This window comes from Typha angustifolia, chromosome 2 (genome assembly GCF_048772165.1).
Source record: "Typha angustifolia cultivar Huaian chromosome 2, ASM4877216v1, whole genome shotgun sequence".
NCBI lineage: Eukaryota > Viridiplantae > Streptophyta > Magnoliopsida > Poales > Typhaceae > Typha > Typha angustifolia.
In genome coordinates, this window is record NC_133240.1 from 9,628,745 (window position 1) to 9,644,259 (window position 15,515).

The window sequence follows — 15,515 nt, forward strand, 5'->3', positions numbered from 1 at the left end:
AAACAATAGCTACTTCAGATGGATGTTCTTTAAAAAATAAAAAATAAAAAAGCTACTTCAGATGTCAAAAGAGAAGCTCTCTTTCCACCAAGAGAGAGAGAGAGAGATTCTATCTGATTCTTTATGTGTTTAATATTTAAAACTCATCCCAGTGCTTATGGTCTAAGAATAGATTAATAATCCAATCTGATTCATATATATATACAACTTAATCAGCTTCATTTTCCAGCAACAATGCACGTCAGGAAAATTGATTGCGGAAATAAAAATACAAGAAAAGTTGCCACATCTGACAGGAAGTCTTCCTTAAACAATTAATATTCAGGAGAATAATGGAAAAAGTTGTCACAAAAATTAGAATGTAGAATGGGAAATATTGCAACCGATCAAAACTATAAATAAATTAAAATATAGTTGCCAATTCTTTAAGGTGGGTCATCTTGAAAATAGTTGGGCTGTACTAAGATTGCAAGGAGATGCTGGATCCTTGAGGCAGCTACAAAACCCATCCTCATCCATAGGAAATGATGTTGGAAGTGGATGGTCCGGGATTATTCCAACCTAGTCAAAGATCATGAACAAGAACAAATTAAAAGACAATTTGAAATTCCCTCTTATTTATCTTATCAGATTAATTGGCTTATTCATGCCTCAGAGGTGAAGATGAGTTGCCACATCAACAGTTACCGTATTTCTCTTTTTCCCCAAAGTCTCACCATTTATAGAATCTCTAGAGTCTGCTCCTCTCAGCTAATATGTGACCTCTAATGCATGATATAACTCAGCCATATATTTTGACCAGTTTGTAGGAAACGATAACCCAGCCAGTCAAAGAAATTACGCTTCAAAGAAGCATTATCCACTTCGAAATTAATTTTGAATCAAATTTTTTATTATGGCTCAACTCAGCTCAAGTCGAGTATAGCCAAACCAGACTCGAGCTTGAATCGAATATATTATCAAGCCGAGCTAGTCCGAGAATCCGAGCCGGATTGAGCCCAAGCCTAAAATTAAGTTATTTTCAAGCCGAGCCTATTTTTCAAGCCAAATCAATCGAACTGAGCCCAAGCTTACAAGCCTTAAAATAAGTTATTAGATCAAAGATCTAATAATTATAAATATACTTATACATACTATATATGTAATATTTTTTTAGCTGAGCCTAAGTGAGTCAGCTTCGACTTAAGCTTAGCTCGAAATACAATTTGAGCCCAAAATTTTGTTTAGGCTTGACATTCCTTGATCTAAGCCAATTCCACATGGTGAGATCAAGTTTTGATGATGACAGTATTTGCCGTATTATATTTCATGGTATAACAATATTATGTTCATCTGACACAATGCTACTAACCTTGTTTATATCGGTATGGGCAGGTGTTTCATACCGAGCCACTGTAACGGCTAAACCAGATCCATCAGAGAGCTCAAAGACTGACTGAATCTTCCTGTCCATGAAAATAGTGCAAGTTACAAATTAAGGAGTGGAACAAATTGAAGCCTTATAATGGGGAAATAAAAGGAGAAAGGAAAATAAAGACAGTAAAGCATCAGCAAACCCTTTGCCATATGTTGGCTCCCCATATAGCACTGCTCTTTTGTTGTCCTTTAGTGCTCCAGCTAGTATCTCACTTGCACTTGCCGTTCCTCGATTTACCTAATATATTTCAAGATAAATGTAGCATATCATGTATCAGGTTATGTGGTGCTCCACAAAATACAATGATAATCAGGTGATAGCACAAGGGGGTGTGCTGTACTGCCGTATCAAAGTTTTGATGGTTCAAGTGCTTCTTTGAAGAGATCATACCAGGACTACTAAAGGTTCTGATGGTGCAATAGAATTGATTCCATCTGCCTCGTATATGTCACGAACCCCACGGCTATCACATATATAAACAATAACTCCTTTGTCCAACCTAATCAGCAAGATAATAGTATTAATTAGTTTGCAACATAATAAGGTTGCAGTTTGATAATAAAAGAAGAGCTTATAGTAGCAACTCAGCATGCCGCTATCTGTATAATTGTTTGCTTCATTGCTCGAACCTTAAAGCAGATATACCTGAATCAAGACTGTTGTACATGAACTACTTATGTCCAACAAGGCTTTATAGAACGCTTGTATTCAAGAATCACAACGCATTTGGATGTGTCTAAAATGAGGAGGAATCTGGAAATGATTTTTTTTTGGCCCCAAAAGTTTGTATCCAACATTCAGGCAATTGCAAAATATGGCTTTAGATACAAGCCAGCTTAACAAGAGTTACAAGGCTAAAACCATTAATGAAGAAACACACAACTACAACTTTAGCATTTTGTTCTTATACCTAATCTATATATAAAATAACTTGGTTAGCTGTATCCTGTATGCAATACAAATGCACAAAATATGTAGTTGAAGATTATGGTTCTGCAGCTTGAAGAACCCATTTGTGGAAAAAAGAGAGCACCCATAGTTTATTACAAGAGCAACAAGAACTATTGGGAATAACCAATATGCATCCCCCTGCTGCTTTCTTAAGAACCCTACTAATATTTTCATGAATGATCTTTCCAGCATTGTAGGAATAAGATAATATGCCATACTGTATATAGCAAAAGAAACAGATGAACTAACTCATGTAGTAGCATGGCTTCTGCAGAAAAGTAAGCTCTGTGAAGTAGCTTACCAAAATTTTGCAATTTCAATTCCTTCGGGAAAAAGTCCACCACTGCAATATGTCATTTTATCAAGATCTTAGTTCATCCAGCTATCCAAGTTTAGAAAAGATGCTCCTACAAAAATTGGTCACCTGTTATTCCGCAGATCCAAAACAAAGGCCTTCACATTGTTGTTTCTTAATGTCTCAATGGCATCCTTAACAGCTCCTACAAGGACCAAAAAAAGGCGAAGAGGAGAAACTCAGAAATAAAAATTCTGAAACTAGTTGCTAACTATGATCTATCAGCCACCCCTGATAGCAGTTTCTGCTATACTAGGCCAATTTGGTATGATAGTACCATAACATGAGATTGTCGAATATAAAACTAGTACCTGAGGCATTTTGATTAAATGATGTTAATTTGATGTAGCCAATTCTCGAGCTATCCGTTTCAGAGCGTGTAATCTCACATAACCTTGTCTTCACTGGGTTTAATGTAACCTTTTCTCTCCTACCATCAGATTCACATATAAAGCACTCACCACAAGAATATCATAGATTAAAAAAATATTCAAAGTCCTGCAGGAGAGCAGATTAGGGTGCTGGAACAAATATTCACACAAGCATCAAAAGATAATGGAAAATAACTTACTTCAGAAGAACATGTCTAATGTCAGATCCACTGCGAATGACTAAATCCACAGAACTTCCTTCAGTACCCCTGCAGGAGCTCGGAATCAAAGGAACAATCAGATAAAGTAACAAATCTGCCTACAAATCAACAAAAAGAACTATCAAAAGAAAGCATTATTTGCTGATAGTTTAATAACACATAATTGTTAAAGCTCCAGTCCAGTTTATGTTTAGTAATGTAGTACAGTTAGAACTGAAAATGAAAAACAAAATTGCTCTTTTAAAATAATTTTATTTCTTAACTTTTCCATCTGGATAAAAAACATCTATGCTATTCCTTTCCCTGGAGGGACTTATTTTTTATATGAAAGACTTCTTAACTACAGATAATAAATTTATTTGGCCTAGATAAACTGAAAATTAACACAATTCTAGTTTTATATGAATTATCAATACTCAATGGAATAATATCTTGAAATCTAGAAATACAAAATCTAGTTGCAAACTTAGAAACAACTTATAACCCACAAATAGCTTGGCTGTAGAGTTAATAACAACTTGCATAAACAGCATACCCTTCACATAAATATGAGAACTGAGGTATTATAAGGACGATATATTTGAAACTAAACTGTAAGAAATAATAAAAAGAGAATTTGCAAGTGTATGTCTTTACTGTAAACGTTCTGCCGCATCATATATATCCATGTCCTCTGTACTAATATCATTAATTGCCAAAATAATATCTCCAGGACTTATGCCAGCCTTGTTAGCAGGACCTCCTGGTGTTGATGCCATAACAGCAAGGCCAGTGGGTGATCCATTAAGCACTGTAGGGTAGCCAATTGACAAGCCTACGCCTGTAAGGGCGCCTTGAGTGCCAGACTGCCTTCAAACAGGATAATGACGAGTCAGATGTAGCTTCATATCATCGCATTTATGTATATGACTAATACTTAAGAGAAAAATGAGAGTCATACCCGCAAGCTCTTGAATTTCTCAGGTTCTAGAAATCGAGTGAAAGGATCATCAAGGGTAGAAAGCATTTTTCTTATAGCCGCATCTGAAAGGTAATTGCAACAGTTTAGCACAAACCACAGAAAGTAAAATTATTACAGATATACAGCATTCTAACAAACAGAAATTTCCTTGTTGCAAACTTGCAACTTCTTAATCATCACTACAGATCTTAATTCATAAAAGAAAGCAGTTATGACAGTAGTCACAGTACTATCAGTATATGTGTTACTAAAAAAGAAGCGCTGTCAAAAGGTGTTCCTAGAGATTTTTTTTTACGGATTCTCTCGAGCACAGAGACTAGGTAACTTTACATTGACTTTCTTTCAGAAAAGCTATAAGACCTATTCAGGATTTACTCATTTACAAAATATACCTCAAGATATAGTGAGATGTATGATGTAAAATATTTTTTTGGCATGAGGTGGCAAAAATAATACCAAGTAGACCATCTTGAAAGACAAACAGTAGGCAACTTTGTCAATTAATTTATTGATTTTATTCTCTGTTAGTTAATTGATCAACTAAAAGATATGTGCCAATGCATAAAAACAAAAAAGGATGAGATAATACATGTTTCCTCCCGTGTATTCATTGGTTCATTTCGAAGTGCGGTTTCTCTAAACCTAAACCAACTTTGGCCATTGAAGGTTTTATCGAAATATGCACGATCAACTGTCCTCCATGCCTCCAAGAAAAGTAGATTTTCCTCTGTAAGCGCCCCTGTTTGAATATCAAACAACACACAGGCACACAGCTAAATATGTAAAGCTATGAAACATTGTTCTTTGAGCAGAAAATTCAAAAGGCGATAGTTGCAATGAAGGTAAACTTACATGACGGTGTCTTATTGATACTAACAGACACTGCTAATACAAGCATCATGCCCACTACCATGTGAATGGATATAATGGAGATTTTGTGCTTGAATTTCTCTTGCCAACTTGTTATTCTGTGAATCCTGTTACCACGTCCCAAACAACTGCCAAAGCTTATAAATAATGCAATATACTTAGAAGAAATACTCTTCAGTCCTCGCAATATCTGAAAAGAGGAGCTACATCCTAAAGCATCGTCAACACTCTTCACTACTTCGTAGAGCCCTGTTCTTCTGGTAGAGTTGCAAGCCAAACATCTTAGAGGAGGACCGACGTGTCCTATAATTATGCTGGAGAACTGAGATTTCTGTAAAATTCATCATCGTCCAATTAGATAGGTGACGCCAACAAAGAAGCAAGAGACTAAATACTCGCACAGTGTGCCGATTCTAAAGATCACATACAAACATCTAGAAATCGTGATTATGGAGATTATTGAAGAAAATAAAGTTGAAATTACGCAACGTTTTCTCTTTAACAGTATCATCCAATCAGTCAACATTTCCTCAATCATGCATTCCATGATTCATTCATGACTACCAGTGTACAGTCCCATAAATTCCAAATAACTCTTTCAAATGCTAGACAATAACCAAGCAATGAACCAACCCTATCTTTCACCATATCAAATTCTTCCATCAGCAAACAAAAACACTTTTTCCAACTCTAGGCATAAATAAATGGTTGGATTCGTTGCCGATTCCAATCAAAAGAGGAGCGAAGAAGAAAGAAGGGATCGCATTCAAAATCTGAGAGATTTCTCCTACCTGAGGATTGCAAGGAAGCCTCCGAGCGAGGAGGAATCGGCTTGTTTGGGTGTCGGTGGTCCTGGACGAGGCGGAGACGAGGAGGAGAGGAGGAGAGGCGAAGGAAGAAGCCGCGACATCCATCCCCCTCGACGAATGGTGAGGAAGAGGTAGCCCGAAGGGCTCCACTTATCCCGAGTGCACTTTAAGTAGTATGACGGTGTTGCAGGCGAAGCTACATTTCAACTGGCCCTAGCCCTCTTCTAGGCCTAAATTTACTTGCGGAATTTTACTCTTATTATATTAAAATTATTTGTTTTTTAATTCATTTATATGTCGAATTTTAAAATACATAGTTAGATGTAAAGTTGCATAGATTTTTATAATTTTATTTTTAATGAGTATCTTTAAATTTAACACATAAATTAATTTAAAAAATAATATTTCAGTTTAAATATAATTATAAGAGAGTTAAGTGATACGAATAAAATTATAGGAGATAAAGTGAAATTAAGTGTAAAGACCCGAAAGAGAAAGATGAGAAAGAAAAAAAAAAGATTAGCATTAGATTTAGATTTAGATAATTATAATTGTTTAGTTGTTGCCATCAATTAAATTATTACATTTTCATATATTTGCTGCTACTTTTCGGTACTCTGTTTTACAAATTAACTTTGGAATAGATTCATGATCACAGAGAATGATCCCTTTTGTAGCACCAACCAAGGAAAAGAATTACCTTGTAGAAAAAGATGAGCTTATAGATTTTGCACGCAGTCTTGTGAGAAACAGAACAAGCTACGGTGATCCATACTTGATACAAGCTGTTCTATGTGCCCACTCACAGGCCTTTCTTAGGAAGAAACAAATCTGGTGTCTAAACTTAGAAACAGAGTGAATCCATCAATCTTCCACATGAAGAGCTTTGCAGGGAGTGTGGCAATCTTAATGATCTGGATGCCCAGAAATCCGACACTGTGATGGGATGCCATGTCGTTGTAATCCTCGGAGCGATTTTAGGGTGGCGTCTTTGAACTCCGTTGTACGTGTTGTGGGAACCGAAGATCATGAATTTCTTTACACGTGAAGAACTTCTTCCCTACCAGACGCCGGTCCTGCTCCGGTACCTCTGCCAGATGCCTTAGTTCTTGATCTTTGTCGGATTCTTCTAAAAAATCTGTGCCAAATTGCATGAGGCATCCCTGGATTAGTTTCTTGACATTGGCATTAAGAAACAGATCCAGGAGACAAACAATGTCGTAAAATGAGGTGCTAGTACAAACAATTAGAATAAGCATCAAGCCCTGGCCCCAAGTATTTCCATTAGCATATATCCTCTGGTCATTCCAAAATGAGGAAGAAAGAAAGCTATCAAAAAGAAAAGGTGAAACTATTTACTATGCAGGAGTTGCCTATCTTAACGAGAAGACCATAAAATTCATCTAAAATATTAAAGATGAGCCCCATCTATCTGTTTCTCGAGAGTTGCATCTCATGCAGAAGAGGTGAATGTGACCTGAAAAAGATTTCAGTAAGCAGATCATAAGCAGCAACTAATCAACTATGATAACTATTGACCCATAATTTGATTGATATTGATTTCCCCTTCAAGGGAGTATTCAGGGAGGTTCATCAAAGAAGCACTGTATCTAAACAGGGAATTTATATTGTATCATAACTATGGCCAGCATGCAACTAATAAACACTGGCAATTAATTTTCTAAATGATAATTTTCCATAGCTTGAAAGTTCCCGTTCCAGTTTCGAATAGTTTTGATCTTGATAATTATAACATAGACGAAAAACCTCGAACTAAGCAAACCAAATCTCTTCCTTCTAGCAGCAATTTTTATATATATATATAAAAGAAAACCTATAGTTATGATTTTATATTGTATAAAACTATGGAGCCTATCGATATGTTTCCAACCCAAATCAAATGCTGCTAAAAAAACTAGAGCCTAATTGAAGCAAGGTAATCACCAATCGCTTTGGATATTGGTTTTTATAAACCAGATGATCTATTTCATTGTTTGTAGCTTTTGAAAATCATGGATAGAGATATAATAGACTACAAAAATAACTATGAAGCATTTCATTAGTAATTCTTTAAAAAGCGACGAAGAAGAGAGTAACTTCATTGATGGCAATCAGAGGGCCAGTACTCTTTTTCACCTTCTTTAATTTCCTCAAGAAATACCTAACAACATATAAACATACATCAAACTGCTAAAATTACTAAAAAGAAGTAGCATTACAATTGAAAGGTGGAAGACAGGCTTACCAAATCCATAATCACAATAACGGATCAACACCTGAACACTATCAGGGCATCAATACAACGTAAATCTAGAAATAAATTCCAGTAAATAAGATCAAATAAGCAATAATTTACGCAATTTGATAGATGTGATCGCTAGTTATTCCTACTCCAATCACACATTGCAACATCAAAGTAAAAGTAAAGTTACAACACTACTTAGAAAATCTGAGCTCAAAAATCTTTTTAGAACATACAAACATATCAAAAGGAAGTGGAGTAAAAGAGAATTCTTACCCTAAAGTTCTCCATAGACTTCGGATTTCCAACGCAGCTACTCGAGACACCACAGCCGCCGCCCTCAGAAGCTGTCCTTCATGCCGAGGACTAAAAGATAAAATAAAACTACATTGCGGTGAGCGTGGATCGAACACGCGACCTTCAGATCTTCAGTCTGACGCTCTCCCAACTGAGCTATCCCCGCTTTTGTATTACTTTTGTTTTAATATATACACCCTTAAATCAATTTATTTATTTTTTTGTTCCAAAGTCTAAATTGTACACGGATGTTTCTTTTTTTAGCAGGTGTATTTAAATAATAAAAAAATTATATAAAAAATAGTGATTATTTCGATGTTTAAATAAAACTATTCCTTTACATTGTTACCACATATTTGCTAAATAATCTATGCCAATCATTTTCAACGTAGATCTCTTCTCGATACGATACGTGACAGATTAATCCACCTCTTTTGAGTGCAACCTTTTTGTCTCTGAAATGATCGATGGGAATCATATACTTTTCATCTCATTCCAGGCCAAATGGAACTTTATAATGCAATAAAGATTTATATTTGGTTTTATTTGGCACGCTTCTGCTTTGGATTCTAACGTTACGCTTGCTTTGCATCATTCCTATTCTTATATTGTAGATTGGATCCATGCATAACAAAAGAAAATTATTCCCTAATTGTTGCACTTGATCTACCAATAATAATCATGTGCAATTATTCAACGATTATAGTGCTATAACTATTACATAATTTATACACAATTTTGACCGAGTAACTGCATTTTAGTCAGTATGTTAAATTATTATTTTACATTACCTATAAGGGTTAATTACTCTAACACCCCTAAAAGAATATCTGATTTTTATATAGAATTCTTAAATTTTTTTAGATTACAATATCATCCCTAAACTTTTGGGCAAAATGAGATAGGTAACGGCGATGATGGAAAATACGTGATGATTGATTATACCCCTAATAAGTCAACAAATTCGTCTCCATCAATGTCGATCACCTTGTTGGAGTACGCGGGACCACGTTGTCACGCTCGAGGAAGTTGGGACAAGGTTGGAGAGCTCGACCTCGCTCCGCCACCATTGCCGAGATTGCTCAACTCCTTGCTAGTGCACATATGCAAGCGACCGATCAAAAAAGACGAGGCTTAAGAGTGCAGCCTTGCTCGCTCTCGTTGCCAAGGTTGTTTGGCTCCTCGCCGGCGCACATGCGCAAATGATTGATCAAGAAGTTGGCCAACTAATGCTTGGCTATCACAAGCCGACAACGGGGAGTCAATGTTGACGATTGGCGCTGGTGAAGAGGTGGTTAGCGACGATGAAAGAGTGATTAGTGATGGTGAGGGGGAGAAGTCGGCAATACTGGATGGGGAATGAAGATGATTATTTTTTTTATAATGAGTTAAATTTAATAATAAAATATATATCCTTTTATCTTAATTTAATTAAAGAGTTTATGAGGGTATTTATATTATTTTAGAATTAACTAAAAGTGTTACATTAGAATTTTTAAAAAATTTAGGAGTGATATTGTAACCTATAAAAATTAAGGGTCTCCGTGAAAACCGAATATAGTTCAGGGGTGTTAATCGTAATTAAACATACCTATAATTATTACACACTATATTAATATTCAAATATAAAAATTTAGAATAATTATGCTGGTATTAGACTTAGTTTAAGGTGAACCAGTATAGGCTGTGAATCATAAATTATATAAAGACAGGGTGCGGTGTAATTTTTCTTATTACTGAAAAATTACAAATCACACCCTATGCTTTGAAAACATTACAAATAAAGCCCCTTATTTTTATTATTCAAGCATGGGCTGCTATACGTAAATGATAAACATAGAGGGCGTTATCTGTAAGATTGTCAAAATATAGGGTGTAATTTTCTTTATTATAAAAAACTAATATCCTCCGAATAACCAGACTCCAGTGAAGGCGACACCTGTACCACCACTAGAATCGACGGCGCAGATTTCACCATCTCGGGTGTCTCGGACGCGACGACGAGGGTTATCAGATATCTCACGCCACGTTGCGCCACCACTAAGCCGCGAATCGCGAGTACGGAGAGACTGCCCTCTCTGCTCCCTCTTCCCCCTCCCCCCGTGCGCATGTTAGCTGCGGGCGCTTTTTAAAACGCGTTGTTCTCTAGAGAGAGAGAGAGAGAGAGAGAGAGAGAGAGAGAGGGGAGAGCAGCGGAGAAGAGCAAAAGAGGGGCAACCAAAAAAAAAAAAAAAGAAGAAAAGAAAAGAGAAAAGAGAGATCCATCTGTCTCATCCCTGTATCGCTTTGCTTCCTCGAGTGGCGAATCCCAGATCGAATCCACCGAGTGGCGATTCGTGGATCTCGTTCGGATACATCGATCGCGTTGTTCCTCTCTTTGGTTCGGATCTAGGGCTTTCGACGGGGAGCTCTAGGGTTAGTGTTTCTTTTAGGTATTTGCATCTCTTTATGCTCGTCTAGGGCATAAATGGCGGCTATGTTTCCCGGTCAAGTCAGTGCTGTTCAGGTAAATCGAAATGAGTATATTGATGAAAGGAACCTTTTTTTTTTTGCTGTTGTTGGAGATTTATCGCTTACCTTTCGATGGTGTAGGTTGGGACCTTCTTCGTGGGGCAATACTATAATACCCTGCAGCAGCAGCCAGGTCTCGTGCATCAGTTCTACAATGATGCGAGCACTATGATGCGCATTGACGGTGATGCCACTGAGACGGCTACTGGGATGGTGGTAAAATTTTTCTACCCCATATATCTCAGTTAACTTACTGAAGTATTTTTCTTTTTCATATGGGATCCTGAATTAGAGTTGCATAAACGAGAAATATGCATCATGTTGGTCGTAATATATGTCTTTAGGCGTGCTGATTATTATTTCTCACTACGTATTCTTGTGCAAATTCTGGAATAGTTATTTCTAGTGTAATTGGTTCTGCCATTTTTAATCAGTAACAGAGACCCATTATAAAACTATGCCTTAAAGAAATAGCAGTAAATAAAGGAATACATGCATGAAAAAGCACATCCTTCAAGCAGTCTTTATGGTAATTCGAATGTAAAATTCAACTTTATCATATTGCATGTATTCAAGGCACAAACAATTTGGCAACATCCAAAATCCTAGATAGGTGCATGTATTTGTGCTTAGCTTAATTTAACAACTTTATTATATTAATATGAGTTTAAGCATTTTCAACGGCACTTGCTAATCACAAAGTGATACATTACTTCCGCGTAAACTGTTCATTTTTTTTTAATTTTAATTTTTGACAAAAAGGCTGCAGGTAAATGGTTAAGCTACTCCATCTATATAGTTTGAGTCAGCTATGAATTTTTTTCTCTCAAACTATTCTGTTATTTTAGCAGCTAAACGATTCACAGAGAACTCATGCAATTCTTTCTAGCTTTAGTGACAGCCTTTTGATTTTCTTAACTTCAGTAATATTCAAGTTATTGTGTCGCTTGGTTTCATCTGCTTTCAAAATTATCGTGTTTGGACCATCCTAAATGAGTTGCATATATAAGTTGTAGGTTGTGCAATTTTGAGCTTTTCTGTTTTTCACTAGGTTAGTACACCATAGTATTATGCATATCTGCACCATGTTATTTTTCTGTTCATTTCTTTGTACTATATTTGAGCTTTATATTTGAACTTCTTTTTACATTTATTGGTTTGCATCAGTTTGTGCTCACTTGCATTAGTTCACATATACTTTCTCCTTTAGAAGTATTTGCCATCAATGATAACACTTGATTTTGTCTTTTGCAGCAAATACATTCTCTTATAATGGCCCTTAATTTTACCCGGATTGAAATCAAAACAGCTAATTTTCTGAGTTCATGGGGTGATGGCGTCTTAGTGATGGTTTCTGGTGTTCTGCAGACTAGAGAGTATAATGCTAGAAGGAAATTTTTTCAGACATTTTTCCTTGCTCCTCAGGAGAAAGGATATTTTGTTCTAAGTGACTTCTTTCACTTCCTTGATGAGGATCAAATTCATCAACCGGCCGTACCAACTCATGAAAGTTTTGAAAACAATTTAAGTACATCCAATACAATTCCTGAGGCAGGTAGATTCAATACTATTGTTAAAACTTGACATTACTAATCAGAGAAGATAAATATTCTTATGGCTCTAATGTTTATCTTTTGATAATTGGCTACTGAGAATAAGTGTAATGTATGTTCTCTAATGTGAAATTAATTATACAGCTTATACTTTTTAATGATATTAATCATCAGAAAACTTGGGGAGAGTCGATAATGTTTCTTTATCATACTACTGCAAAAAATTTACCTTAACATTCATTTTGTTGTCGATATGTTGATTAGTAAAAAGAAACTCATTGTGTTGGCAGCTTCTGATTACTCTCATGGAGGAGAAATACAGACCGAAGAACTTGCACATCCAGTGCAGGCGGAAGAAAATGAGGCAGATGCTGAGTACAATTTCCCTGAGCCGCAACAGCATGTCTCCGAACCTGATGACTTGATAGATGAATCTCCTGCCGAGGAGGCTGTTCCTTCATTTGCTAATCTAACAATCACAGCACGGGACCCATCTCCTGTACCTGCAGGGGAACCTGTGGGAGAACCATTAAAGCAAACCTATGCTTCCATCGTACTTATCGCTTCTTACAACCAAATAATTTCCTATGATGCATACTTATGTCTGTTTGTAAATAAAAATAACAGCTTTTGTTCCCAATTAAGCGGTGTTGGTTGAGCAGTTTCGTCTGCTTCCATTTCTGTGCTGTTTCTGATAATATGAATATTGCAGCTGCGGACTGCAAAAGGACCTCAAACCGTATCTCAGCCACCTGCAACTTTTGAGTCATATCAAGTGCCACAGTCAGTACCCCAGCAGACCACGGTACTGATTGGACTTGAGAAGACCACATATGAGGTAGTGGAGGACATTGCGGCACTAGAAGATGATGGTTAAGTTCTTCAATGCTTATATAGAATCTGCAGTCTGATTATTTGTTTGTGCTTTGATCAAGTACTGAAAATTTGTTGTTGTTCTGTTTAGTTGAGAGCAAATCAGTTTATGTGGGAAATGTACCCTCTTCTGTCTCGGAATCTGATCTGGAAAATGAGTTCAAGAACTTTGGTAGAATCAGACCTGATGGTGTTGCCATCAGAAGCCGCAAGGTCCAGATGTAGTCCATTTATTTTACCTTCCTGCTGGAAGGAAATCTAATATCTAATACATTATTTTGCATTATATGAATGTGCAGGATTCTGGTGGTTACTATGCCTTCGTCGAATTTGAGGATGCTATTGGAGTTAAGAATGCACTAAAGGTAGTTATATATTTGTGGCTCTTAATCTTCATGTAATGGTTTTGAAATAGTGAATTGGTATTTGATCGCATCAAAATAGTGCAAGTACCAACTTGTTACTGATGTTCTCGTGGTGCCTCTATGTTCTATCAATATAATGATATTATTGCTTCCCTGCTTATCCCTTGTTTGTCATGCAGGCATCTCCATTACAAATAAATGGGTGGCAAATATATGTTGAAGAGCGGAGACCTAATAGTGGAGCATACCGAGGAGGAAGTGAGTTATTTATTACGCCTTACTAGTTGTACATTCTTTGAGTTTTCAGAATGAATTCATCAATAAATGTGGAAACAAAGTTGTTATTCGATAGGTTAGAATGCTCTATTATTTATCCTAATATCTTTAAAATCTTTTCATATCTTATGTTTGGCTATGATTCTTAATAAGCATACCACTCTTTGGTTTACCTATATGACTGGTCTTCTCTTCCATCTTTTCTATGAATTTGTCAGGATGAATAGATTCAAGCTATTCAATTTGTTGGTCAAGTACTAATCAGTTAAATTTTCTTGTAAAGCATGAAATATGAAACCAAAAGCATAATTGTGAATATTTTATTACTTAATAAAGCATGCATCAGCACAACCTTGTAGTAGTACTGGATATTTCTTCTTTTGTCATTTGACTTTATCTGCTGTCATGTTTAGGACAATAATCTTGATTTATTTGTTCATGTTCCCCTCTGTGCGCAGGAAGGGGCAGAGGAAGGGGTGGATATCAGTCAGAGGTGCCCAGGGGCCGCTTTGGTGGTCGGAGTTTTGGACGGGGAGACACCGACAGGGAGTATAACAGCCGGGCAAGGGGAAATGGTTTTCACCAGCGAGCTCCGCGGCAAGAAAGGGGCATACTAGGAAATTAAAGTTGCAAGGATATGCCAACAGAGACTCTACACCCATTACCCTTAGCCGCATCCGAAGTGTTATTTTTGTGAGGAACAGTTAGCAGTAGCTACTGAGATTTATGAAGCACTTGTGTTGTTTTTATGTCCCTGGAAGACTTCCATTTGAACTTACCCTCGTATTGTTAAAACTTATATTTTAAGAGGAAGTGGAGCCATCTTTTTGGTGTGGGTTTCATTTATGCATTCTTCTTCTTCCCTTGTCATTTGAAGGCCAGCTTTTGGGTTGCAAATCATGAAGTTTCATTTATAATCCTTTATTTATCCCTCTCTCACATAGTGGCATACTACTATCTGAAAATGGTACGCTGGCTTTATTTCCTTTTAATCGCATTTTATTAAAGTGTTTTCTTTTGAAATCGTGCATAAAAGTAGCACCGATAACTAGGTGACAATAAGAGGCAGCGGAACAAGTGAAAAAACAACTATAAGCCCATTAGATGTATTGAAAACACAGCATATATAAATATAGTTATAATTTTAAACAAACATGAAACACCCAGTAAAATAGCTGTCAAAATTTCCACCAAAGTACAAAAGATAAGCTGTTATAGCCCCTTTCATTGAGTTTGAGCTTTCTTTTCCTCCAAATTTGAAGGTAGAGAACTGTATTTTAATATCCGTTCTAACTAATGCATTTGGTTGAGAGCTTTTTAAAATGCTGTGCTAAAAAATACATTAACTAATCCAAAAATCATTATTTAATTTAGTATACCAAATCTGAAAAATAGCATTTTGAAAAACTAATAAGACCAAGCTGCTGTCTTTAGCATCTATTT

The 15,515-nt window shown here is 36.3% G+C and overlaps 2 protein-coding genes and 1 non-coding gene across 3 annotated transcripts; 1 reads left to right on the forward strand and 2 right to left on the reverse strand.

Moving 5' to 3' along the window:
* Positions 1 to 290: 290 nt before the first annotated feature.
* On the reverse strand, positions 291 to 6,137 carry LOC140775611 (carboxyl-terminal-processing peptidase 2, chloroplastic). The gene is made up of 13 exons (XM_073118995.1): positions 5,938 to 6,137; positions 5,129 to 5,477; positions 4,866 to 5,015; positions 4,256 to 4,338; positions 3,952 to 4,160; positions 3,295 to 3,363; positions 3,035 to 3,153; positions 2,793 to 2,868; positions 2,670 to 2,711; positions 1,808 to 1,916; positions 1,557 to 1,654; positions 1,352 to 1,445; positions 291 to 561 (listed from the first exon to the last, which is right to left on the reverse strand). Exons 1-13 carry the CDS (start codon positions 6,058 to 6,060, stop codon positions 436 to 438), a joined length of 1,647 nt encoding a protein of 548 aa, XP_072975096.1. The 5' UTR covers positions 6,061 to 6,137; the 3' UTR covers positions 291 to 435.
* Positions 6,138 to 8,587: 2,450 nt separating this feature from the next.
* TRNAF-GAA (transfer RNA phenylalanine (anticodon GAA)) lies at positions 8,588 to 8,660 on the reverse strand. Its single transcript has one exon. It is a non-coding gene; the product is annotated as a tRNA-Phe (tRNA).
* Positions 8,661 to 10,527: 1,867 nt separating this feature from the next.
* On the forward strand, positions 10,528 to 14,918 carry LOC140774339 (nuclear transport factor 2-like). The gene is made up of 9 exons (XM_073117304.1): positions 10,528 to 11,000; positions 11,087 to 11,221; positions 12,260 to 12,560; positions 12,849 to 13,111; positions 13,271 to 13,430; positions 13,523 to 13,644; positions 13,731 to 13,796; positions 13,976 to 14,054; positions 14,531 to 14,918. The coding sequence occupies exons 1-9, from the start codon at positions 10,962 to 10,964 to the stop codon at positions 14,695 to 14,697; spliced, it is 1,332 nt and encodes a 443-aa protein (XP_072973405.1). The 5' UTR covers positions 10,528 to 10,961; the 3' UTR covers positions 14,698 to 14,918.
* Positions 14,919 to 15,515: the final 597 nt, after the last annotated feature.

Coding starts and splice junctions, on each gene's coding strand:
- LOC140775611 (XM_073118995.1), bottom strand. CDS start 6,060: ATGGATGTCGCGGCTTCTTCCTTCGCCTCTCCTCCTCTCCTCCTCGTC. Junction 1,446..1,556: donor GAGCCAACATATGGCAAAGG/GTTTGCTGATGC, acceptor TTTCATGGACAG/GAAGATTCAGTCAGTCTTTG. Junction 562..1,351: donor CCCATACCGATATAAACAAG/GTTAGTAGCATT, acceptor ATCTTTGACTAG/GTTGGAATAATCCCGGACCA.
- LOC140774339 (XM_073117304.1), top strand. CDS start 10,962: ATGGCGGCTATGTTTCCCGGTCAAGTCAGTGCTGTTCAG. Junction 12,561..12,848: donor CAATACAATTCCTGAGGCAG/GTAGATTCAATA, acceptor TTGTGTTGGCAG/CTTCTGATTACTCTCATGGA. Junction 13,797..13,975: donor GAGTTAAGAATGCACTAAAG/GTAGTTATATAT, acceptor TTTGTCATGCAG/GCATCTCCATTACAAATAAA.